At 43.9% G+C, this 25,996-nt stretch overlaps 3 protein-coding genes across 6 annotated transcripts in view; 1 reads left to right on the forward strand and 2 right to left on the reverse strand.

The window, feature by feature from the left end:
- smtnb (smoothelin b) overlaps nucleotides 1-16,595 on the forward strand; it is a 56,667-nt gene extending 40,072 nt beyond the window's left edge. The window contains exons 11-21 of one of the 4 annotated variants that reach the window (XM_079516725.1): nucleotides 8,677-8,868; nucleotides 9,090-9,165; nucleotides 9,402-9,434; nucleotides 10,328-10,507; nucleotides 10,647-10,709; nucleotides 11,399-11,477; nucleotides 11,655-11,828; nucleotides 11,937-12,063; nucleotides 12,394-12,545; nucleotides 14,405-14,581; nucleotides 15,511-15,650. In XM_079516725.1, the coding sequence (XP_079372851.1) occupies nucleotides 8,677-8,868; nucleotides 9,090-9,165; nucleotides 9,402-9,434; nucleotides 10,328-10,507; nucleotides 10,647-10,709; nucleotides 11,399-11,477; nucleotides 11,655-11,828; nucleotides 11,937-12,063; nucleotides 12,394-12,545; nucleotides 14,405-14,552 (1,224 nt within the window). In that variant the 3' untranslated portion in view covers nucleotides 14,553-14,581; nucleotides 15,511-15,650. Of the gene's footprint in view, nucleotides 1-8,676; nucleotides 8,869-9,089; nucleotides 9,166-9,401; nucleotides 9,435-10,327; nucleotides 10,508-10,646; nucleotides 10,710-11,398; nucleotides 11,478-11,654; nucleotides 11,829-11,936; nucleotides 12,064-12,393; nucleotides 12,546-14,404; nucleotides 14,582-15,510 lie in introns of all 4 variants that reach the window. The other 3 variants (XM_079516724.1, XM_079516727.1, XM_079516726.1) reach the window with 3 other exon arrangements.
- A 424-nt stretch (nucleotides 16,596-17,019) lies between these two features.
- selenom (selenoprotein M) lies at nucleotides 17,020-19,838 on the reverse strand. Its single transcript, XM_079516730.1, has 5 exons — nucleotides 19,585-19,838; nucleotides 18,523-18,558; nucleotides 18,380-18,414; nucleotides 18,186-18,264; nucleotides 17,020-17,901 (listed from the first exon to the last, which is right to left on the reverse strand). The coding sequence occupies exons 1-5, from the start codon at nucleotides 19,687-19,689 to the stop codon at nucleotides 17,677-17,679; spliced, it is 480 nt and encodes a 159-aa protein (XP_079372856.1). The 5' UTR covers nucleotides 19,690-19,838; the 3' UTR covers nucleotides 17,020-17,676.
- A 3,190-nt stretch (nucleotides 19,839-23,028) lies between these two features.
- LOC306933840 (iron-sulfur clusters transporter ABCB7, mitochondrial-like) lies at nucleotides 23,029-25,278 on the reverse strand (the record flags this gene model as incomplete). The annotated part of the gene is made up of 1 exon (XM_079516174.1): nucleotides 23,029-25,278. One exon carries the CDS (start codon nucleotides 25,276-25,278, stop codon nucleotides 23,029-23,031), a length of 2,250 nt encoding a protein of 749 aa, XP_079372300.1.
- Nucleotides 25,279-25,996: the final 718 nt, after the last annotated feature.

Here is a 25,996-nt window from a genome sequence, read left to right on the forward strand (position 1 = left end):
GCTGTGTTTGCAGGTGACACATCCGGTATACTGTAAGGCTGTCTCAGCATCAGTAACAATAAGCAGCATGTGCATCCAGCTCTTCCACTCTCTTAATTTATACTCTGTCATCTGTCGTGCTCCGCACTGCGGCGCTTTGCGAGCTTGAGATCTGCTGTTTTCGAGATACCTGATATGAATTAGTTTGTTATAAGCAGAAACTTGCAGCCTTTACCTTTCAAAATAACATGCAAACAGTAACACAGACGAAGCTTGGCTAATGAGATTGTGAGCAAGTATCTAGCAGACACTGCTGGTTACCGTCAACCAAGGCTGGGATACGTTTAGACACTGATCCAGAGACAACCACCTGTTCTCTGGGCTTTCTCTTTCCTAGTGAAAGTTCAAGGTCATTTCAGTGCTTTGTGTGCAGGAGGAAGCAAGGGAGTGTTTGGATTGGACTGCACGGACAATTTAGTACATTGACACTTTTCCCTTCATCTTTAGAACGTATTTAATGATGGTGGTTATGCTAATGCGAGTGCTGTATACATTAAGCTGAATTTATACTGTGTGAGCCATGCCATGGCTCATGGCACATATCTCTGTACTAGATATTATTAGAGCTATGAGCCACAATCCATTGCTTGGCTCACACAGTATAAAGTAAGCATTAGTTTTTGCCAAAGACATGCAAGGTTTTAATATCCCCCCCCCTGCTGTTATTTTAATGAGCTGGGTAGCTCTTCTCTGGGACTTTGTGATCTGTTTGGGTGGTCTGGAGTCTGGACTTCTACTTTGTGGCCTGTCCACTATTATCAGCTTCTCATCCTATCAATCCCTTGGTAATCATCAGTGTGTGTTCTGAGTTCTCATTCGTACATTAAATATAAATGCAGCCAGGAGCTTTGCATCAGCATTAACAAAGGGAGATAAGGCTGACTGAATTACATAAAAGGAAGGAAAGGAATAAAAGAAACGTAGTGTAGCACACCATCATGAAGAGTAAAGATGGGTGAATTTAAAGATGGCAGTAAAGCTGCTTCAGTATAGTAGAGAGTGCATTTAAGATGGGGAGACCGGCCATTAACAGTAGTTGTGCATATCCACTTTCATTGTTCCTATAGTCCAAGTGCACACAGGTATTCCTGTTTCTCAGCCGTACATTCAGGCTGACCGCTGCCCTCATGCCACGAGACGGGTGTGAATATAAATAATGCCATCACTTTACATCCAGGGTGATGACAGGACACTTGGTCTCTACCTCCTGCAGTATAGTGTTACTTGTAGTGTTGGAGTTGGATTTCTTTTTTGGGGGGGGGGGGGGGGGGGGGGGGCACATAGTAGGATACTGTTGTTAATGTTATCATCCTCTTGTACGCTGTCACATATTGGTTACCCAAATATTGTGTTCACACACACTGTTCCCTGGAGCCTGAATTGGGTACAAAAAAAGCTGAGAAACCTTTTGTTTTGCATTAACTTAATCATGTGTGGATTGTATCAACTCAACAGCCCATTAAGGCTGAACCATCATGTTTTTATCCCTGGTGTTATATTACCAGTTACATTTAAAATGTGTTCCCTTAGAGCACTTATCTCATTGTGGTGTTCGCTCTTCACTGGAGTTGAGCCAGAGTGAAGTCCCTGCCATGCTTTATTTCTGTGCTCTGAAGGAAGCCACACTGGTATTTTTAGATGCTGTTCTAAATAGCAGTGGAGGGGTCGCAATGGCCAGACATTTTCATTTCACCGCCGGGGACGGATGGTATTCATTTATGTCTGATTGACACTACTACCACATTAGCAGACTACCATCATAAACATGGAGGCCTGTAAGTTAACTTGCTGTTTTACAATGACACGTGGGCAAATGGGCATTAACAATACAGCAAGGTCTGGTATAATGCATCTCTCTCTCTCTCCGCCTCTCTGTCTCTCTTTCTCGCTCGTTCTGTCACAGTAGATACATTAGGCATTTACACATGCAGCAGTCTCTCGCAGCAGTCACTCATAGACTTATTATATTGACTGACTAATGGTGCATTAATAAAAGTAGGCCCATTTCCGTTGGGCATGCGTTCTCTTCCGGTTATGCAACACCCATTGTCAGAGTAGCCATTGTACACGTTGGCAGGGTATTTACACTATGCATTATCACAGTACTTTGAGACCAGAGCCATAGAGCAAGACAGAGTTACGACAACTCTTTTCACTTCATGGGGCCAGTCCAATGTCTCTGCTAAATAGACTTCTATTGGCGAATAGGGACACCGGAAGTTTATGGAATGCATTGGAGTCTATGGGCTCGTGCGGGTACATGAACCACGTGACCGATGTTTTCTGCCCCGTAACTCTGTCTTACTCTATGGCTCTGTTTGAGACAAGTCTATGACATCAGTACTGTGACGTCTTATTGAGATCTCCATATATGGACATGAAAGATATTCAGAGAGATTGACAGACTTCCCACTTTGCAAAAACACACCATCTGGCATTAGCAATAAACCCCTCAAGTTTGAAGTCGATTGGTCAAACGGTTCTCCATATATGCACGGTAGGGCATGTGTACAGAATCCTTTTCCAACTGCATCGGGAGTTCAGTCTCAGAGAACACACAAGCCGGTAAATCGGGAACGATGCATGTAAAACTGCTGACGTCATGTTGATCATTTATTGGTGCAGTGCACAAACGTGACACACAGCTCAGCCAACACATGAAGCCAAAGGGTTGTGTTGGCCAATCAGGGAAGCCAATGCTTACTTGCATGTCATAGTAACCCGTCTGTCTGCATGCGTCCATTTTATGCCCATATATGGTGATCTCTATCTGTCTCAAGCTACACGAAGGACAGATACACTCACTCTCACACATTTTGGGAATTTATAAAGGAATAGAACCAGTAAGACCCCCTGAGTGCACGCATCCGCCTGGGTGGTGGCAGACGGCAGACTGCTGGGAGAGCGCTGGCGCTTTGGTATGGGGGGTCAGATCAACATATGGAATGAATTCTGTATTGGCTATATATGGAGTGTATCTTGAGTGTACAGGGTTTGATGAGGTCAGATCAACATATGGAATGTCAGAACAGGAAGGACGGGTGGGGAAGGATCAATATATGGAATGTCCGAACAGGTCAGCTCTAGGCATGTAACGATATATTGACGATATGAATCGATTTAATAAAATTTAAAAATCAATTTAAAAAAAGGATAGATCTTAGGATAGATCTACATCTATCCTAAGATGCCATCAAAGAAAGCTTTTTTACATATTAAGTCATTTTACAAAAATGAGTCACTTTCAGTAGTAGAGTCCTGTAGAGGGGAGCTGTGTCTTTTTGACTGTGCCCAGGTGATGGTCGTTGATGCTCATTAATACATCAAGGAAGCCAATTATGTTTCTGCACTGTCAAAAGTAATGCTACTTATTTTGCAATATAGTTTAAAAAAAAGCTTGGGGGAAGATAAATTATATAAAATTTAAAAAACGGTAATTTTTCTGGAAAATATAATTTATCGTATCGTGAGTTGAGTGAATCGTTACATGCCTAGTCAGCTCCATATATGGAGATCTAAGGGTTTGAGGTCAGATGTAGAGTTGCTGGCCGGCTCCATATATGCAGATCTAGGTGATGATCCAGGGTTAGATGACGTCAGTGTCGTGATCTTCATATATGGAGATGGCCTTATATGGTGGCGTGGCATGTCACGAGGCGTGATGTCATGAGTCGTGACCATATATGGAGGTGTGATGTCACAAGGCGTGACCATATATGGAGGCGTGACTAACGGGAGATGCAGGTTTTCATAGTAAATGCGACCTATGGTCGCAAAGAAATATATTATTAAAGAGTGCAGGCCTAGTCGGGTTTCTTCCGTCTCTCCCTCATGTGCTCTGGACAATGCATGTATATTATGTGAGCATTCTGTCTACTCACTATGGGGGTCAGATTCTTCCTGGAAGCTGCTCTACTTGTCTTCCCTTCGGTAGAAGTACCAGGCCATTCGTGTCCATGGTCACTATTCTTGTCACTCACACAGTTTTCCACTCTGGGATAAAGTCAAGCATGAGGTGTTTGATTAGAACACTGAATCAATGCCAGCCCTGATTAGAGCTTAGATCTAGAGAGAGAAGAAAAATACAGCTGTTGTAAATGCTGAATTATCTAAGTTAGGGCAAGATGCTGAATATTTATTTGATGTGCGCACTGTTTACAAAATGTATAATGATCCTTCCAGTGTGGTGTTGCTATACATCAACATTAAGTTCAGTGTGTGCATTGCACAGTTATGTAACCCATTCCCTTAAACATTCCCCTACTGTTCAGATAGACATTTTGGTTGTGTCAACTGTGAACTGCAAAAAATAAATAAGAAGTATCTGATATACGGACTTGTATGAACAATGTACGTACACTCATAAAGACGGGTCCATATCAACACACACAGGGAACTTTCAACTTGACACACAAAGAACTTGAGGCATGCACATTTACACATGCACGAGCAAGCACATTTAATTCACATTGGCAGCTGGTTGGATCACCACTTGGTGCTGTTCTGTCAGTCAATCAGTGCCAAACACAGTCCAGCAGGGCTGATCTCTCCTTCCCCGGGGCGACGCTTCCTCAGCCTGGCATAACTGGACACATGTATGTTCTTCCTCACCATGGACCCTGGCTGGCCTCAGAGACTAACCTCCCCTCTCAAGGTTTCTCTTCTGAACCAGAGTCATGCAAATAAATTGATCCAATTTGACAGGCATTAGGCTGCAGTTTGTCAGAAACGGTTTTAAGAAGAGTCATGCTCCATTGTTTAGCTCTTTCAGCTGAGCACCGGCCCAGAGCCACATCTAAAGAGGTAGTCACTTGCACGTTGAGGTGTGAAGGGCAAAGGCTCTAAATAAAAGGAGAGTTGGGCGGGGGGCAGCAGTATTCCCCCTCAGGCCCCCACCAGGCCAAGAGGCCTGCCTGGCTCAGTGGAATAAAAGCTGGGCCAATGATAAATAGACAGACATGTCTATGGCACCTGAGAAAAAAAGGGGGCTGGGACCACTGCTGCCCTGGAAACGAGATTCTGTGTGTGCTCATTGGTTGTCCAGCCCAGGCCACTGAACGGGAGAGATTTGCCGGGGGTATAAAGTATGTGTCTTGCTTTGAAGGGTCTCTATAAACAGGCAGACAGAGAGAACATCAGAGACATCTGAGTGTCCTCTGATGTCCATCATATTGTTATTTCTTGGCTATTAGAGAATTGTAAAAAAGAATATATATATATAAAAAAAACATCATTCAAGAAGGACTCTAGCTTCATTGCAGTGACACTGAGTGCAGCTGGCCTGGCCATGCCTGGGGTGAACCTAGATTTCGTCCCAGCCTCAGAGGCTCCAGCAGGATTGGGCAGCCCTGACAGCTTGTGTGCCGAGTCTGGGCTGGAGGAGGTGATCGGAGACCTGCTTTTCCAGGAGCAAGTGGAAGAGGAGGAAGAGGTCACAGAGCAGAGTTTGGAGCTAACATTGCGCTCTGCTGTAAGAGAGATACACAATGATCTGCAGGCCTTTGGAAAGAGAGTGGATGCCCGGCTTGAGGAGGCAGCTGCCCAAGTAGCTCCATTGGCCGAGGCACTTGTTGGTCTTCAGGAGGAAAGCCTGAGGCTGCAGATTCAGCAGGAGAGGCTTGTGAGGCAGGTGGAGGCTCTGTGCCGGGCAATGGGCCTACCTGAACCCTCTACTAATGTACCACCCAACACTGAAAGCTTCCCATCCATTCCCTGTGAGCCCCATGCTCCATTCAGCGCACCTTTGGATATATCCAGTATTCCCCTGGATGCTTTATCCACAGCACTCCCAGATACTCCATCCAATACACCACCAGGTTCACCCAGTTTACCTCTGGATTCTCCATCCAGAAAACCCCTGGATACACCAGCTAGTATTCCCATGAAGCCTGACCCCTGCTTCCAAGAATCAGAATCTGTATCCAGTGGAAGAAATGAAGCAGCCACTCGGAAGCCTGAAACTCAAGCAGTGCCTGTCTCTCACCCTCCCACCTTTGCAACATGTCTCTCTGCTTCTGCTCCGTCTCTCGTGGGAAACCTTTCTCGCAAGAACAGCATGGTATGGCGTCACTACAGTTTTAACCAACGTATTTTTCTTGGAATATTATTATAGGTAATAATTAAGTATCTTGTGTGCAAAGCTGACAATTTGGCCACTAGAGGTTCATCCATTGGGGAGTATGGAGTTAAGCGAAAATTCCATGGCAATTCAGCCAGTAGTTTGAGATAAAGTGTAAATAAAGTGGCAGCCGACTAGCCATTATTTACCACGGCTAATGTGCTGCTTACGTATGTACTCCCTGACATTTTTTGGTCTCATGTGCTAGTTTGTATAGCTGTGGAGTCTGTATTTCTTCTAACCAAATGTTAAAGATTCCAGTGGGAGAACTGTCAGACTTCCTGGTGTGTGGAGAAGCCAAGTGTCACTATCTGTATACTTGTTTCCTGACCAAACCTTTAAAATGGCCATGCCTTTTACTCTCCTGGGAAATGTATGTAAACAGGTTTGTGAGCAATAATGCATTGTAATGCTTAATTTATTTCTGGCACACGGTGCCAGCACACAACAAAGTGGCGTGTGGTTCCTGAACTTTGCATGTATCTGTTCTGATCAGCTGTGTTGTGACTGGTCTCCATGGAACACAGCCAGAGACATTGGCAACTTAAAAGGCTCTACCCCCAATGACCTCCGTGGCCCTCAAATAACTCTTTAATAGAGTAGGATAGAGTTGCCACGTTGGATTGTCATTTTGTGCTTCTTTCTAACCTTCTTTTTCCTAACAAAAATAGTGCTGTAAATATAATGCAAGATTTTGAAGGATATTCAGGGGATCTTTGTGGCATTATCTGTAGTTATTCAGCTGGAAAGAATTTATAGTCCAGCCTAATGCTGCATACAGCTGTCCATCAAGCCTTTACACAGATTGATGAAGAGGATGGCCTTGAGTAACCCTCCACTCATTCTTTCATATATTGTAACACATTTACATAAATCAGCACAAATCATGTGGGAAAAAAACTATGACGATTTGAAAGGACTTCCAGAGTTCTTGTTAATTCCCCTTTTTTGAAAACAAAAACATGTTGTTTATGTAACAACATGTATGCTACATGCCTGCCTGTCACTTTTGGAGCAATAGAAAGCTCCTGATGTAAAGGAATGTTGTGTTGTGTATTGTACATTTTAATGTATTGTACCTTTTTTAAGTTTTTATTCATGGGTTTTCGATTATTGTTTGGACCCAATGTCTGTGTCAATAAAGTAACTTACTAACAATTTCTCAGATGATCCAAGATGATAGATAATGTTCATTAATTATGACTTTAGCACCAGGTGTAGATGATCATTGTATCGGAGAAATTCTCTCACTTGCCCCATACACATTTACCTTCGCTTATTCACTAAGAGGCCTTGCTTGGCCACATTGTGGCCAAAAACATTCCTCTGGGGAAGAACTCTGGCCAGAAAGCTCTAAAATCAGGAGTCACAGTTGTACAGAACACTGTCCATTGTCCCTTCATGGTTATAGCCAGAGTGGAGAGTTTGTGATGGAGACCGAGCCAACTGTCTGGGCTATATCTGGACCTGGAGCCAATAACAACAAAGGCAATAATAGCCACCAGACCAAACCATGACCCTTCAACATGTATCGCATCGGCACCATAGACATTTACAAGGTGTTGTGTATAAGTTATTGTAGTTGCTCATAAATAGTTAGATGATCAGGTCTATCTTAGTGATGTTTAATGCTTTTGTTTGTACATCTTCTCCATTTCGCTTCTCCTCAGCGGTCTTCTACACTACACACTAATTCAACATTTTCTCTCTTACATTCTACTGCACCAATAACTTACTCCCTGGCTGCACAGCTGCTCATTCTGTGGTATAAATTCCAGCATCCTGACAGGAAGACTAGGGATGTTATTCCACATAGTTTATGTATAGTAGTGCAGCTATCGGGCCTTGTAGCCACAATGGGGTCACCTAAACTCTTTGTTCATGCCATACAGCCTTGTATCCTTAGACACAGGCTATTTCAGTAGAACTGTAGTCTGAACCAAGATACGTCTTAACAGTCTGGGACTTGTTTTGTGACATTATGTTGACTCTCTGCAACTAAGCTGGAGCTCAGAGGAGGCCAGAGATGATGAGGGTTGTCTAACTTGTCTTGGTACAAAAGAGAGAGCGCCTAATACCGTCTATGGAGAGTATTGAAGGGTAGACGTATGACCACCCCCACAAACCAGGAAATGTCCCTCTTGTCCAGGAAGTTTTACTAAAATCCTGTTTGGCTCATTACATCCTAAACGTCAGCGTTTGTCAGTGTGTTTTGTAAACACAGCTGGAGAGTGGTGTCCAGCAGGGAACTTGCTTTCAAGCGCAATTCTCACTCAGAGTAAGCTTGATCTCCAGGCAGTTTGACTGTTGCATAGTACAGGATGCTACTGTCATTACCATCTTCTACAGGGAACCTGTGCATGGCACCAATACTTGACTACACACCAGTGCACCAATACTTTACTACACAACAGTGCAGTTTGATCGGAATCAAACTTAACTACATATTTTTTCCTTCTTTCCTTTTTCCTGTCTGAGACTAATTTTTATTCCTTCCTTGTGTATGTTTGCATGTGTAGATGGAGACGGAGCCAGTTGTGGCCTCCGAGCCTGCATTTTCTGTGGAGCCGTCTGTGCAACTGGCCTATCACTCCCCGGTCATTCCTAATGGCTCATCCACTAGCACTCAGACTAAACCTGATGAGCACTCTGGAAAACTGACCTCTGACCAGCTAGCTGCCATAGAGGATGAAGAGCTCCTTGACAAAATGGTACTTGACACCCTGATATTATGTCCTATCAACTAGACGTAACTTTATTTAACAAATACAACCACTTAAATTGTGACAGATTATATTTGGAAAGGTCCTTATAGCGACCTTTCCATAAATATGTTGTGTGTTTTGTTCCTGTACAGTGTACTAGTGTATGCTATGTTAACACTGCATGCAAGGACTGACCATGATTCATGTGACTTACTTTGTTTTTTCAGCTTGATGAGTCAAAAGACTTTGAGGAGAGGAAAATGATCCGGGCCGCCATGAGAGACCTTCGTAAGAGAAAGAGAGGTGAGTGACACAAAGTCTTATCTCATACCCTTTCTGTGTTCTCTTATTCTTGTTTTCGGCATATGTCTTTATTATTTTAGTTTATTCTGATTGGCAGTGCTGTCTTCTGTATGGTCTTGTACAGATCTAGTCATATCACTGTCTCTACCAGGGACTACATTTACCTGTACCAAATTACTTCTCTCTCTCATTCTCTGCTCTCATTTCCACATTATTGCAATACATTCTGTCCCCAGAGGCCAGGCTTGGATGTACTCAAGAAGAATTAGGTAGGACAGGTTGGTGTGCAGTGTGGATTTACATTTTTGTATGTGCCTTCTTCTTTGAAGCATCCTGTAATTGTCAAACCAGTACAATTCTGTAGTTCTTTGAGTTTATATATGTATATGTATATATATATATATATGTACAAATACAGAAACAAAATGGGAAAGATAAACGGAGTAATACAACATAAACAAAAAGTATCGCAAAGAACTACAGAGAAAAGAAAGCATGAGTACTTGACGAAGCACACATTTGGAATGAAGGATATTGACAAAGCGTGTCAAACATGCATGAATTTAGATGTGTGTGTGTGTGTGTGTGTGTGTGTGTGTGTGTATACCTAAGTATCTTGCACTCACCTCCGGATCACTTAAATGTGTATCAGCTCATGTTTATTGTCTGTCTTGTGGTAATCACTCACCATCCTACTGTAGGATCCACCTAGTGTCTGGTTGTGTTGAACTACCATCTGAGACTCTGAATCAGATCTAGAGAGATCTCTGAATGTGGTGTGTACTGCACTCACTGCTGTTAGAACCCCAGCCCAGGGTAGCAGTGGAAGCATGATTAAGATATCGGCGTGCTGTGTGCAAAATGTGTTGATCCTGGCTCAGCTCTCTGCAGGCAAATCAATCTGTTTGCTCTCTTTGATGACTGGCACTATTACTCTGCAACCCCGGCTGGGCTGTCTGCCTCCCACCTGTAGTGGGCGTTTGTGTGTGCAAAGGCATTTTATGGTACCTTGGAAAGAATCCTGAATCACCACAAATATGGGAACCCTTGTTTGATGTGTTCCTATTTTAGTCAGATAAAGTGTTGTCAGCTTGTTTAGGGCCCCCCCTATGTCCTCCTCCTCTTTTTCCACTGACCTTCCCCATCTCTCCATCCATCTCAGACCAGAGAGAAAAAGAACGTGATAGCCGCCTGCAGGATCTCCGTCAGCAGAGAGATGAGCGTTCACAGAAGGGTCGCAGTGCGGGCGGCGCTGGAGAGACGGTGATGCGGACGATGGAGAGGTCGGTGGATGGCTCCACGCTCAGCCAAGTCACCAAAACGGACCGCTTTGCCCAATCTGGTAGGTCAAATCACTCCACTTGGTTATTACATGCACATATTGGTATATCACGAAATATGAGTTAAGGCTTATAAACTGTGTGGGTGTGTGTGTGTGTGTGTGTGTGTGTGTGTGTGTGTGTGTGTGTGTGTGTGTGTAGATGATGGCAGCAAGTCAACACGCAGCATGATCATGGAGACAAGTTACATGCAGAAAACAGACAGTGAGTCATAACTGCTCTCATCCATCTCTCGCCCCATCCACACGTAAAACTAATCTTTTTGTGTAGATTTTTAAAACCTCTGTTTATGCGTCCCCATGTGGACAAGACCTTAGCTACGTTGTCGTGTGGAACGGAGAGATTTTTGTACAGGGCCGTGTAGACGTGGAGATTTTTTAAAAATTATAAAAATACCTGTGTACCCGTGAGAGAGACGGCTTTGTCATTACATTGTTGCCATCTGCTGTCATTAAAGGGGAATTTCTTCCTAACCGTTTTTTTACAAAATCATGTTAATATATATATATTGACCAAAAAAGAATATAAAAAAATAAATAAACATATAGGGCGCTGGTCCTTTAAGAAAAGCGTAGGAAGGGTCTAACGTCAGCCCACGTAGAACAGGAAGAGTGCATGGACTAACCTGTCATATCATCTACAACAGATGTAAACTAAAACTAAAACAAATCGCGCGATATAGAAGAGTTCTAGCTGTTGATCCACCCGGACGGTAAATCCGCTAATTTGGTATGGAACGCTCGGCATGTTTTTTTTGTTTTTTCTTTTTTTAATGACGAATGGATACGTGTCTTCATATACGGTAAGAAAACAGCTTGTGCGAAACTCTCCTTAATGAGACTTTGTGTTTTCATTACACATCATTAATCTCTCTCTTTGTCTCTACTCTTCAGGGGGGACAGTCCAGTCCAAGTCCTACAGCTTCTCCTCTTCCTCTTCCTCTTCCTCTTCTACAACCAAGAAAGTGGGCAGGTGGGGTTCTGGAGCTTCAATATACCAATTATAATAAAAGAAATGACGTAATCAATGGCGTTTTTAATGTTTGTTTAACTAAAAACAAACATTAAACCTGTATATAGGAGGGGCTAGCGCCCCTCAACAAATTGCAGTTACAAAGTCTTTACCAGTGAACTCCCTCTATGCCACCAGTGTGTTCGACCGCGAGGATGACACGTCGTCTCGCAGTGGCGGCAGCCTGGCTGATATGGAGCGAAAGCAGGTGGAGAAGCGCAAGGAGCTGATGAGGGCCCAGACACTGCCCAAGACGTCCGCCATGCAGGCCCGCAAAGCCATGATCGAGAAGCTTGAGAAGGAGGGCGGGGGGTGAGGATAAACAGACAAAGGGAATGGCACCGCTAAAGAAAGAAAAGGGAAGATGTCAAAGTATGTAAATATTAACACCCCCCCCCCCCCCCCCCCTTTTTCTTTTAGTCCCGGGAATCAGGCAGTGGCCATGGTAAACAAGGTCCAGCGTTCCACTAGCTTTGGTGTGCCTAACGCAAACTCCATCAAGCAGATGCTGCTGGACTGGTGCCGTGCCAAGACCCGCTCATATGAGGTGAGTCACCGGGCATCAGCGTTCACTCTACAAATTCAATCCCTGTGTTAATTTAACTCTGAGAGTAAAGTAAGGTAAAGTAACACTGTCTTATCTCTGATTCTGCTTACTAATTATATAAACATGATAGTCCAGAGTCCAGACACAAGTAATTTACATGAGCCAGTGATTTAACCAATTTCAATCTGGCTTCTCGTGCGAAAATATAGGGCAGCAAACTTTTCTGGGACACTGTTTTCTAGTTGAAGTATAAACTAGGGATTAAGTGATTCATATTTACAGCTCTTACCTCGTTACTCCTCACTGCTGATCGCTTGTCTTTTCCTGCAGAATGTACAAATTCAGAACTTCTCCTCCAGTTGGAGTAATGGCATGGCATTCTGTGCCTTGGTCCACAACTTCTTCCCTGAGGCCTTTGACTACGATTCAATGAGCCCCAGCAACCGCAGGCAAAACTTTGAGGTGGCCTTCAGCACTGCAGAGTGAGTAAACACACACACACACACTACTTGTCCTGTTTGTCCTGCATATATGTGCACTGACCACATCAGTGAATACAGTGTCGTGAGTTTTGATTGCGAGACCATCAACCATGTGACCGTTTACTCTTCAAGAAACCACATCAACAGGATCACAAGCTTGGGTTCCTTTAAGCCTGCCAGACAAAAATGAGAAGAAACAAGCGGAAGATAATCTTGCAAGCTACTGCAGGCTTTATCTTATCTCTAGGGCTGGAGGATTACAGATGATATCTTTTATTTCCGCATACTCACGCAAAGAGAACAAAATTAAAGTCAAAGATCTACTACTGTACAACCCAAAGCCAAACATTTTATTCCTTGCTACATTGTGCTCAAATCCAGTCCACTATCCTGTATTTGTGTTGGACAGTTTAGTCCCTCTCATAGTCATTTATGAAAAAGTACATTTATTTGGCTCATGTAAGTAATTAACATTTCACTCTCTCTCTCTTAGTGAATACTTGAGACGCCTCTATCTCTATTTAAGAATCAAATACAGAAACAAGAACAGAGTTTTGCATTAACAGCAAGAAGCCTTGAAGTCCTGATTTGGACCAGTAAGACATCCTTCCGTGGACAGTTGCTGCCCAGATCCCGCCCCCTGTTCATGTCGAAGTGTCATTTTTCCTGTCTCTCTTAGGTGTACCATGTTACCTCAAGGATGAGGTGTCCTCTGATCCAACTACTGCACTATTTACTTCACCTCTAAAACCCCATCTGTCCTCCACTAAAGTGTAACCCTTCGTCTCACCCCTGATCTAAACCGAGAGACCTACTATGAACAACCCCTTCCCCAAGCAACTATCAGGTCAAAAAACAGGGATGAGCACTCGACTGCCACTCAGACTTTATCTCCATCTCTCCCTACCATTAGTCTTCCTCTCCTCTTTTCGTACAGTACTTGTACTACCTCTGCTCTGTTCTTTTTTTGGATGACGTTTCAACCACTGTTGTTGCACCCCACCACCAGTATGCTGTATTCACACGCTGATCGTAGGACTGATTCTGCTGCTGATGATGATGATGATGAAAATCACCATACTACACCCTCAACACTTCTTGTCTTATGTTTTGCACTGCCACTCACTTCACAGGCACTCATGCACCACTTGTTTGCCGTGATCTTGAACCTCAACACACACACACACACACACGCACGCACACACACACACGCACACACACACACACCATATCTTTGTTTTCTCTCTAGGATAATTGTTGTTTTTTTCAACGTGTTGTATTTGTCTGTGGGGGAAGCGTGAAGCTGAATTTATACTCCATCAAACCAAGGTTGAAAATCTGTTCTTGTTGGCAAGTGGCAGAGTATAAATTAGGCTTACTCCCCCCCCCCCCCCCTCCCCCCTCCTCCCACACCCCTGTACCTTTATGTCTGAAGTCTTGTATGTCACAGAAAAAAACAACCAAGCAAACAAAAATGCTAAATGGGGCATCACCTGTTGGTCCCATTTGACGTTTTGTTGTGTGATAATGTGTGTGCCACGTACTGTATGTAATCCTGATGTTCATGAAGCATGTCAACTCATGGATATATCTGTCAACACAGAGAATGTAATGTTATTATGTCTTTTTTTGTGTTTTTTTTCTCTCTCTCCCACTCTTGTCTTCTCACCCTGAATCTCTTCATGTGGCTGCTCACGGCTTTGTCCCCACTGTCTCCTTCCTGTCTGTCTGTCCTTTCATTTCATTCTTTCTGTCTCTGTAATTCACTCTTGTCCACCCCTTTACCTTTCATTCTTTGCTGTTGGTCTCTCTCTTCCTCTCTCTCTCTCTCGCCCCTCCCTCCCTGGCGGCGGGTGCAGGAAGCTAGCCGACTGTCCTCAGCTGCTGGATGTGGATGACATGGTGAAGATGCGTGAGCCAGATTGGAAGTGTGTGTACACGTACCTGCAGGAGTTCTACAGGGGTCTGGTGCAGAAGGGCCTGGTTAAAACCAAAAACTCCTCCTAGAGTCACACCCAACCCAAATTAAACTCATGGTGAGAGGGGGACAACACCCATGGAGGAACCTCACAATGGTGCTGAGACTTTTAATGGGGCGGAAGTGTCTGTATGTCATGTTTTACTGTCTTTGTGGGCATCAAAGTCACCACACGGATAGTAAAGCCAGAGAAACATTGTTCTGGTCATTCTTCAGAGTTGCAATTGTGATACAGGTTTGGATTAGAGTTGGGGTGAGGGGTTAACGTGTGCGTGTGCGTGTGTGTGTGTGTGTGCGCGTGTGTGTGTGTGTGTGTCCATGTTTGTGCATTTCGGCACATCCAGGCAGAGAGCCAGACATTGCAACTCCACACTTTAAAAGGAACGGTGGTATCACAATGTTTGAAGGGATTAGAAACTACACAGAGGAAAGAAAAGTTGTTTATTGTCCACTGACAAGAAGCAGTATTACAAGGGTTTATGGGCGTTGTAAGGTTTCAAGGCTTTCAAAGCCCGTGTTGTAATAACATAGGTTTAAATTACTGTCCTTTTAAATATCTAAAGTGACAAGAAGACATTTTAATTATGTTGATGTTTAAAAAAAACTGTCATTTTTGTATTATTTATTTTTACAATTGCTTGTTCCAGTTGATTTTCCACTGTCCCCAAATGCTACCGTTTTTGGCTAATTTGTTGCAGACTGAGTGCTGCAAGGTTCATGTGAGGATAGTGCCACCCTGTGGCCATTGCATGGCATTCTCTGTCCCTGAATTTGATAGGATCGCTGTTAATACACCAGCCTTCTTTAAGTATTATTAACACTAACTCTTTATTGCTCTGGTTTGTTCAAAGCCTGTATGACTCTGTATGAGCAGATAAGAACTATAACATTTTGGGAATCTGTGAAGGAAATGCTACCCTTCTTACAAAGCCCACGGGTCCATCCTCGCATGTCCCACACTTACAGTGTTGTGTACCTGTCCCTCAGGGCCTGTGCCAACTGCATGCCCCTCCTGGAGGTGGAGGATATGATGATTATGGGTAACAAGCCTGACTCCAAATGTGTCTTCACCTACGTGCAGTCTCTGGTCAACCACCTGCGCAGGTACGAGTTGAAGACCCTGGGTCGGGCCTCAGACCTCTGATCCAGTCCTGTATTCAACGTGTTTACAACCACCCTAGCCCTTGTTGTCCCACCCAGAGTAGGGTGCATCCCTCTATGCTACCCACGAACCCTGGCCCCAAATCCTCATCGGATGACAGACGAGACTCAGTCAAGAAGGAATGTCATGCATGTAAGCATCTCTGGTGGACAGTTTGGGGGATAATGTGTGTATCAGTTTACTGATTATCCTTGTTGGCAACATTGGTGATGAGTTTGATGTTTTCTTTTCTTCTGGATGCACATGTTCTTAGTATAAAATAAGTCAATCTCCAGTAAGAGAGGGCCAACGTTTTTATCAGCAAAACCTTTGAGCTTTAATAGTTTTTGATATATATATTTTGTATTTGTTCATTTAGTGGTGTTTACTGAGAGACCCCTAAAGAAATGTACAAGAGAAATCTTTTTAACATAGTCCCCTTTTAAATTAAAAATTAATACACTTTAACTATTCGCATAACTGGTGGTGATGCCATTGGAAAATATATACTGTATGCATAACGTATGATGCATCTCTATAGTCAGTCTCAATTCTGATACTGTCATTATTTCCGCCAGGAGATAATGCATTCGCCCTGTGTCTCTCTCTGTGTCTGTCTGTCTTCTCTCGTACTACTAGGTCGATCAGTGTCATATTGCTTGTGCTGTGCATGCTGACAGCAGGGTTGTATATATTTCAAACGGATAAATGACAATTGTCATTTTTATCAGCGCCAGGCTGGCCAATCACAACAATCCTGTCCCTCTGATCTACTGCACTCTGAGTGCACCTTTCTACTTTCAGGTTTTCTAACCAAAAACTGCATGCTTTTTAAAAACACTTACTTGAATTATTTAAAGTTATCATATTTAATTTCATTCATGAGCACTGGGATGTTTTTGAAATTGTAATTAAAATTGTTGCAACCTCAGTGTCTTTGCATTGTGTTAGTCTGTATACTCCTTACTGAGGTCTGCAATGCTATTAAGACCCAGGTTCAGTTGTTGTAAAACATAGTATTGTTTTATGCAAACGCCCTAACACCAGCTAAATCCATGGTTCTGTATGAAAGTCACTATTCTTGACTGAACATGCATGCATTTTTCAGGTGGAAAATAAGGGAAAGTCCCAATGCCTTTCAACTAAATAGTTTTGAGATCACAAAGGAACTGCATTGTTTAGAATATTTGGCTGGCTACAGCTTGAATAAACACTGCCATCCTATGACCTGTGTGACATCACATCACATCTCTGATCCTGCTAAATGCAATCCATTTGGTCATACTGTTACTGTTTAAAATTCACTGCTGTCAACTCATAATTTCATGTTACTGTGCACAATAAATGAATTGACAAGCCATTTGAGACATTGACACTTTATTTTCAGAATCTCATTTGTACAATTTTGTGCAGCTTCACAAAGTGGTATTATGTAAAAATGTTCACAATTTAAGAGTTTGTTTTTAATCATTTCATAATTTGCCAAACCTTTCACTTAAACAGTCTTGAATTTGTAAGTCCCACCTACTGGAACAAATAGCATCAGCCCCAAACCAATCAGGTGATTTTACGCCTGGGGCTTCATTCAGTTTCACAGTGGACAGGAAGTTATCAAAAACATGAAAGATTAAGTGAGGAATGACTCCTGAGGACATGACACATAACAGAAAGAAATATGGACATAGTACTGTAAGGTTCTCTAAAATTACAGTAAAAATCTATGTGCAACTTCAGAGAATGGACTGCTGGATGCTGATGCTAACTGGAACCCCTAAGTGTGCTGGTTCATGATCTGCTGTCACTTTAACAAATAATTATGAACCGTGATAAACCGATCATGGACCAGCCAGTACTGTAGGAGACTGGAGCTGTGGTTTTCCCTTTTTGTCTCGGAGCCTAATCTATACTTTGTTGTACAACATGAATGTAAATGTTGTTCAGCCAAGAAATGCTTTTAATTTAAAATCATTTAGGTGAGCAACATGTTTGTACGGAAAAGTATAAACTCTGCTTTATAGGTCTGAGCGCTTTGCCTTTGAATCAGGAACTGAGGCTTTCTCTGTTGGGGGAGAAGTGGAGGTCTGAGACTGTGGCTCGTCCTTAAAAGGGCTGTCTTTGGCAGGGGAAAAGCGGAACTCCTCTGGCACCTCATCGTCAGCTTTAGCCTTCTTGTAGAAGCCCAGCTTCCCCAGTAGTTCATTGATCTCAGAGCGGCTCATGTCGGATAGGCCTATCCGCTGAAGAGGGTCACACAAAACGGGGTTTAACATTCATGACTCAAATAAGTGTATACTGTATATACAGTCTCTAATGACTATTCTAACTATACATTAATTAACCCTTAAATACTGTACACCATAACCCTTGTGATCAAATTCCTATTGACAAACTTGCTTGGGGTAGAACAAATTCTGATAATACCGGTTCCTGACAGGCTCCTGGCTATAACTGAACAAAGAGGATGATGTAACATTTACCTGCTGTCATGAGACAAATAACTAGTATAACACAAGACACTTACATCCAATTCCTCATAATGGTGGTTGAGGAGGACAAGCTCAGGGTCAGCCCCAGGAATGTGCTTCATTACCAGATTGTGGCTAGGTGACAGTGGTCAAGGATCAGGACAGATATAAAATACCAGAGGTCTTTGTTTACCATTTTGTAACACTTCTGCATTTATAACAAAATCAAAACACTTGAGGTAAAGGATACTAAAGAGGAATATCCTGGGTCACAAAGGCTTTGACCTGTGGGAAAAAGTTGAGAATAATTGTTCAATCATCTTGGTCTGTATTCAATAGATCTTTCCATTAAAAAAAAATGTTGATTTGATTCAAAGTAAAAGTTAACCTTACCTCAACCAGCCTGTTCAGCTGTCATCCACCACATGACTGGGGAGAAAAGAATGATCTTGCATTCACTCCCAGCATGAGATAAAATACTGTACACTGTAATAGCAATTGACCCAATGCAACAAACATTTATTCTCACATGATATAAGCCCCTTCAAATGCATATCTTGAGGAATCCTATGGATGCCCTCAGTACAGTACATTAGCTTGAGGTTCAGTGCCTAGGTCCACATTGGCAACAATGTGGACTAGCGAAATTCTACATCCAGTTGCCATATCACAACTGGATGTAGAATAGTAGTCTAGGGCCAAGCTAATCTTTCTGTGATGTGTCAAAGACTTTACCTCTGGGCCAACCTGCTGTTGCATACCGTTGTATACCCCTATTGCAGAGTATCATCTTAACTATTCATTTACAAAAGGCCTTAATAGTTAACATTCAATGTATTTAGAGGAATGCCAACCCTAAACTTTTGCAGAAAATGTGTACGTCTGGTAATGTTCACGCAAGTATTCAATTCCAGGTGTGAAATACATAACACAATAGAAATGGATACAAGATGACAGGTGTGGTGTTTGAGTGACACCCTGGGGGATACCTGGCCTGCATGGTCTTTCACAAAGAACAGAATAGAGTTTCAGAAACTTTTGTATTGTAAGCATGCAATTCGACTCCTCAGTGTAGCCTCCTCCTGTAACCCCTTTGTCCTTATTTGATTTTTAGATGAAAAGAACAGACCTGTCATTTGGTTACAAATATCGGTTTTGGGTATTCATTTACATTCATTATTCACCACCATAGTTAGTTGTTGAAAGATATTTCACAATATTGTTCATTTGGGCATGATAATCCTACGGACCATCATCCACACACACACACACCACATAATTTACGCATGCGTGAATCACAAAACGCGGAAATGTGGGAAATAAATTGAATTCAAGTTCAAAAATACTTTTTAAGAATTTGAAATTATATAAGCCTCGCCAGACACCCCCTAAACTTTTATCTAATATAAAAGGAATTAGCGAAAAATCTAAAATGTAACGTATATCTTACTGTACCTCCACCTTCGCTTTTGAGAGACCTAGACCTTCTAGCTTCTTCACATCCACATCATATGCCGAAACACATTGAAGAACGGTGGTCAAGACCAACCACCACATCATTTCTCCTTTTTCTGGTGGAGACGGGCCGAGAGCTGCTGTTCTCTTGTCCACAAAGGTGCAAATCTGAGTGAAATGGATTAGGTGAAGAGAGGAGGCTGCAAGATGATGTGCACAACAATGTCACGTCCGGAGGCTTTGCCTCTTTGCCACGTCAAATGTTTCAAGGAGGAGGGGTGAAGAGATGAGCCAATGAGAACACTACATTAGAAAATAATGAGTAATTGTTTAACCTCGCCTCACCAGGCTTTCCACTACCTCGGAGGAAAGAGTAATTGTTGATCGTTCACTTACCTACGCACCTAAACCCGAGGGGAGGGTCCATACTGATTTGATCGTACAGTAGTAGCCTATAAACGGGTAGAGATAATAATAATAATAATAACTAGAACTGCACTCTTACTTGCTTGTTGCACACTAGTGCGCAAGCAGAGCGTGCAAGTACTGTGTAGACCGCTACAAACGTTCAAATCTCAGCCTCTCTGTGAAAGAACGTTTGCAATATTGAATTATTAGGTTTAGCTATTTGCTACGTACCTTGCTTTTGGAGGAGAAAAAGTAGTATTTTGAAGTATGGTAATGATTACTTATGCCTGTGGCAGTGGTGTCAGATTCTATAGCCTACATAGGGGCATTACCTTTAAGTCCACCCAACACTGAAACATGTCATTGTTACGTCACCATCGATAACCAATTATACCCTGGCATTGTTACATATATTCAGCACGTCATATGCTCATATTATATGTATATGTCTATATGTATGTATATGTAATTTCTGAGTTGATTAGTGGTATAATGTGGTTACTCGGGTGGTTTGATGCGTATGTCCATTTTTTTAATCCACCTGACACTGAAACATATCATCATTACGTCACCATCGTAAACCAATTATACCCTGGCATTGGTACAGATCTTCATCACGTCATGGGACATACGCTTCGTAGCATGACGGAAAACATACCTGCACGGTCTGCTTCGTGCCAGCATATGACGTCATATCATATGCTGCTAAGGGACATACGCATCGTAGCACCTGACTGATAACATTACTTGCACGCTCTGCTTGCGCAAGTAATAATCTATAAATGCACCATGTCTCTGTACTCGGTGTACGGCTGTAATGCACGTAACTCGAGAACCGTTCGCCCCACCCACTTCAAATTCGACAGTGACGCTAGCCTGGCTAATAAGCCAGACTCAAATCACAATTTGGTTTTTGCCAACGGCTGATTCGGTCTGGCTTATTAGCCAGGCTACAGTGACACACCCCCACAGGGAGTGCAGTGCCTGGTGTCAAGTCGGTCGGACCCACGGTTGGACAACCGCCACAAAAGGCCTCTGCCCAGGCTCTGGACAGGGTCCATATTATATGGAGCTGGCCTGTTCTGACAACACAACACTCCATAGTTGGGCATGCCTGACACAGAACTCCATATGGAATAAAGGGACACAGAGAGTCAGATACAGAAATCTCCATATATGGGCATAAAAGGGACACAGACAGATGAGTGGAACAGGTACTCTGACACGCGTACAACGGGTATTGCATAGCCGGGTGGGGCATGGATCTCCAACTTCCATCATTACTGACTCGGTGCTCTACAGCCGGGTACAGCCGGTCTACGGGTCTAGTAATACAACAATAATAATAATAATAATAATAATTGGCACAGTAAACAGTTTATTTGGGGGGGCACCTGTAGTTGTCAACCACTCCTTGAAATAAGGAATCTTGTGTCAACACACACACACACACACACACACACACACACACACACACACACACACACACACACACACACACACACACACAAAAACTGACCAGCTCAGTGGCCTTGTGGTTAGAGTGTCCGCCCTGATTTCAACCACTCCTTGAAATAAGGAATCTTGTGTCAACACACACACACACACACACACACACACACACACACACACACACACACACACACACACACACACACACACACACACACACAAACTGACCAGCTCAGTGGCCTTGTGGTAGAGTGTCCGCCCTGATACCCGGCCAGGTCAGACCAAAAACTCTGAAAAATGGGACCCAGTGCCTCCCTGCTTGGCCCTCAGCATCAAAGGTTGGATTAGGAGTAAGTCCCTGCAACATACTAGCGTACATCATGTCCAGGGGGTGTACATCAAGCTGCCTCACGCTACAGAGATACGCTCGCTCCTGCCCTATGGGCCTCATTGCTCAGCAAGGCTTACTACTATCACAAAAACTGTATTATAAAGCTGTATTATTCTATAGGCCAGTGATATTAAAAAAAAATCTGGGCCAATTCGAATTTTAGCTAGTTGGCAACCCTATAGTAGCCTACTTGGGGACCACCATTGCGTTGGATGGGTTTTTCCTTGACACAATCATATCATTTTATGGCTCCAACCTACAGTAGCCCTGTACAAACAGTAAAAACAATCTCTCAAAAATATGTTGACACTTTGCTTTTACTGTATGCTCTGGGAGTTCTGCCTGACAACTCATCCAGAGGGACTGTGACACAGTCCCTTGTGCCTATGTAGCTACTAGCTAGTATGAAACATCGATAGGCTTACAGGTGTGTCTTACTTGAGTATGGAAGTCCACAAAAGGCCTCTGCTCGGGCTCTGGACAATAATACAATTAAAGAAATAAATGTATTTATTTAATTGCATTTTTTTATTTATTTCATTGCAGTATTTATTATTTAAGTTTTGGTATTTATTATTTACATTTTTTAACCTATGGACTTCAATAGTCCCTGCTGTTTTCGTTGAACGCTAAATATTTCCATCAAATGTTCCCAGAACAGGAACACTAGGGTTCAAGTGGGTAAAGGCGTGTCCGTGTGCAACATCAGAAAAACGTAGGCTAACAGTCGATGAGTTTGTGCAGGTTGTACTTCGTCACATATGCAAGCACGGCCGCCTAGACGTCACCTAATGGCACACTGGATGACTAACTTTCACCCCTCCTCCTCCCGCTTGGAGACCAATAGGCATCTCTCCGCTCCCAAGAGGAGGAGGAGTTAGGAAAATGGAAAAGTTACGACCACAAGAACAACAAAACTATAAATACGATATTTAAATACCACATTTTTATTTTTTTATCAAGTCTAGTTAATTAAAGGCCATTTACTTTTAAATCCTACTTTGAGTGCCTGGAGCACTGCTTTGAGGTTATAACTTATTTTCCTTTTTCCTGAGCATTATTCCCTTCCATGATGGTCCTCCTTGGTGGTTTGAGGGATACCAGTCACGCTCCTGAATCCTCTCTCCAGGAGAAGTATTTTATCGGTGTTCATGAACCTCGCAGAGCAATCGGACCTCTGACAGACTCTCCTCTCAGCAGGAGCAATTTCCGCAGCCCTTCACGCTGTTCATGATATCTTCATGCAGTGTCTTCCTCTCCTCCTCTTTGGCGGACAGGTGTTGTTCGGTGGGCGGCTCGGCCACACCACTGCTGTTGAGGATCTTACTGTTCTGGGTGTTCCACAGCTCGGCGTACAAGCTGCCGGGCATGCCCAGGAGCGTGTCGTGATCCCCGCGCTCTGCTACTCGACCCTGATTGAGGACGATGATTTCATCAGCGTCAACGATGGTGGACAGTCTGTGGGCGATGAACACTGATGTTCTGTCTTGGACCAACTCCTTCATCGACCTCAGAATGTGCTCTTCTGTAATAGAGTCCAGGGAGGAGGTAGCCTCGTCATACAGTAGAATAGGTGGGTCCTTCAGTATGGCACGAGCAATGGACACGCGCTGCTTCTCCCCTCCTGACAGCTTGAGGCCTCTCTCGCCGACCTGGGTGTCATAGCCATGAGGCATCTTGAGGATGGCTTCGTGGATGCCAGCCAGCCGTGCCACACGGTACACATCATCTGCAGATGCCTTGATGTTCCCGTACTGCAGGTTATAGAAGATGGTGTTGTGGAACAGAACAGAATCCTGAGGGATGACGCCCACAGACTTCCTCAGGCTGTCCAGGTTGACATCCTTGATGTTCTGACCAGCAATGTAGATGTTCCCCTGCTGGGGTTCGTAGAAGCGGAACAACATGCGCACAAGGGTGCTCTTCCCTGACCCACTGCCTCCAACGATGGCCACCTTCTTCCCGGCGGGCACATCGAAGGACACCCCGTTGAGGACCTTATGGCCCTCCAGGTACTCAAAGTAGACGTCCTCGAAGCGGATAGTGGCGTCCTGCGGCGTGACCGCCAGTGCTGGAGCCAGATCCTTGTCCTTGATCTTGGTTTCCTCACTGAGCAGGGTGAAGAGTGTGTTCATGTCAATGAGCGCCTGTCTGGTCTCTCTGTACACGGTACCGAGGAAGTTGAGGGGAAGTGAGATCTGAAACAGCAGTCCATTCACCATCACCAGGTCTCCCACCGTCATGGTGCCTGCCATGATGCCCTGGCTGGCCATCACCATGATGGATGCGAGGCCCACAGAGAAGATGGCGCTCTGTCCAAAGTTAAGCATGGCCAGCGTTGTCGTGGTCTTCAGAGAAGTATGCTCGTATGTCTGCAGGTAACCATCATACCGCTCCGCTTCATACCTCTCATTGTTGAAATACTTAACGGTCTCATAGTTGAGGAGGGAGTCGATGGCTGTGTTTCCCGCGTCGTTGTCTGCTTTGTTCATCTCCACCCGGAAACGAGTCCTCCATTGAGTGACTAGGATGGTGAAGGCTGTATACACTGATATCGTTCCCACAGTCACGGCCGCAAACTGTCCACCACACTTATAATACAGGATGGCACTGACGAGGCCCATCTCAAATACGGTGGGTACCAGGTTGAAGACCAGGGCGCTGAGGACGAAGGAGATGCCTCGCGTGCCGCGGTCGATGGCCTTTGACAGCGCGCCCGTCTGCCGGCTCAGGTGGAAGCCCAGGTCCAGGTTGTGCAGGTGGAGGAACACGTTCTTGGCGATTCTGCGGATGGAGCTCTGCGCCACCTTGCCAAACACGGCATTCCTCAGCTCATTGAAGAGGGCTGAGCACGTCCGTGACACACCATAACCAATCAGCATGGCTGTTGCCGTGGTAGCCACAGTGCTTGGCCCGTCACTCAGGTTCAGCATGTGTCCCGACATCTGGTTGAGCTCGTCCACCGCATACTTAAACATGAAGGGTACCACCACATTGGTCATCTTAGCAGCAGCCAGCAGCCCCAGAGAGACAGCTACACGCACACGTAGATCCGGCCTGTCCTTGGGCCACACATAAGAAAGCATTGCAGACAGAATCTGGGTAGAATTGACCTCCTTCAGCACATTTTTGGGGTCTGCATTCAGTCCTCCACCTGCGTTTCCGTGCCAACATGTCCGTTTGTCCGTCACCTGCAAATAATTTGCTGCTTCCAAGATCCGACGACAGTTTCCGGTGTTGTTGACATTCCATGGTGCCGTTCTCAGGTTGGCTGTGGACTTCAACACATGATATGTTTTATAATTATGTTGATATTTGTGACAGTGTTCATCTTTGTCCTTGTGGTTCCATGTGTGAAACGAACTCGTCTGTCGAAGAATAAATGCAAATTTCCGCCTTTGGACGTGACACCCACATTTCAGCGGGACCAACAGCTGCCCCATGTTTAAGTCTTCTTTTCAATATTAGAACGTTTCAGAACATACCAGCATTAGTTACTGTATAAAAGAATACCAACACGAGTTAGAGCATTTCAGGATCATCATCATTATAACCTTTATATCAACCCGAAGTACAGTTGAGGGGAGGCCCTCATTTTCAATGTAGGCGAGAGAGGATGGCCGGAACTTCATATACAGAGTCAGAGATAACAGAATTATTCACCCAGACATCCCCAAATATGTAGATAATTGACATACTCGAGAGTCTGACATCATAGACTCTCTCCTGGAACCCTGTATATGGAGATGACCAAAACAACAAAGCCTGACATCACATCATAGGCCCTATATCTTTGGGCATGACGTACATGTACATATATTCATATGACTGACATCACCGTGGTGAAAATAAGCGTGGTTACAACTGCACCTGGTCATAATCAAAGATGTTCTCCCAGACTCCTCCCACCCAGACCCCCCATACGTGTGAAACTACCACACACACACACACACACACACACACACACACACACACACACACACACACACACACACACACACACACACACACACACACACACACACACACACATACACACAGAGTTTGCTCACTAGCACCACCACTGCCCCCTATCGGTATTGTGTAGTGATGCCCAGCCCTACCCTTAAAGTAAGATATCTAGGCACCACAAATATGTACCTGTCAAACTACTTCCTAAAC

This window comes from Electrona antarctica, assembly GCF_951216825.1.
Source record: "Electrona antarctica genome assembly, chromosome: 12".
Taxonomy (NCBI): domain Eukaryota; kingdom Metazoa; phylum Chordata; class Actinopteri; order Myctophiformes; family Myctophidae; genus Electrona; species Electrona antarctica.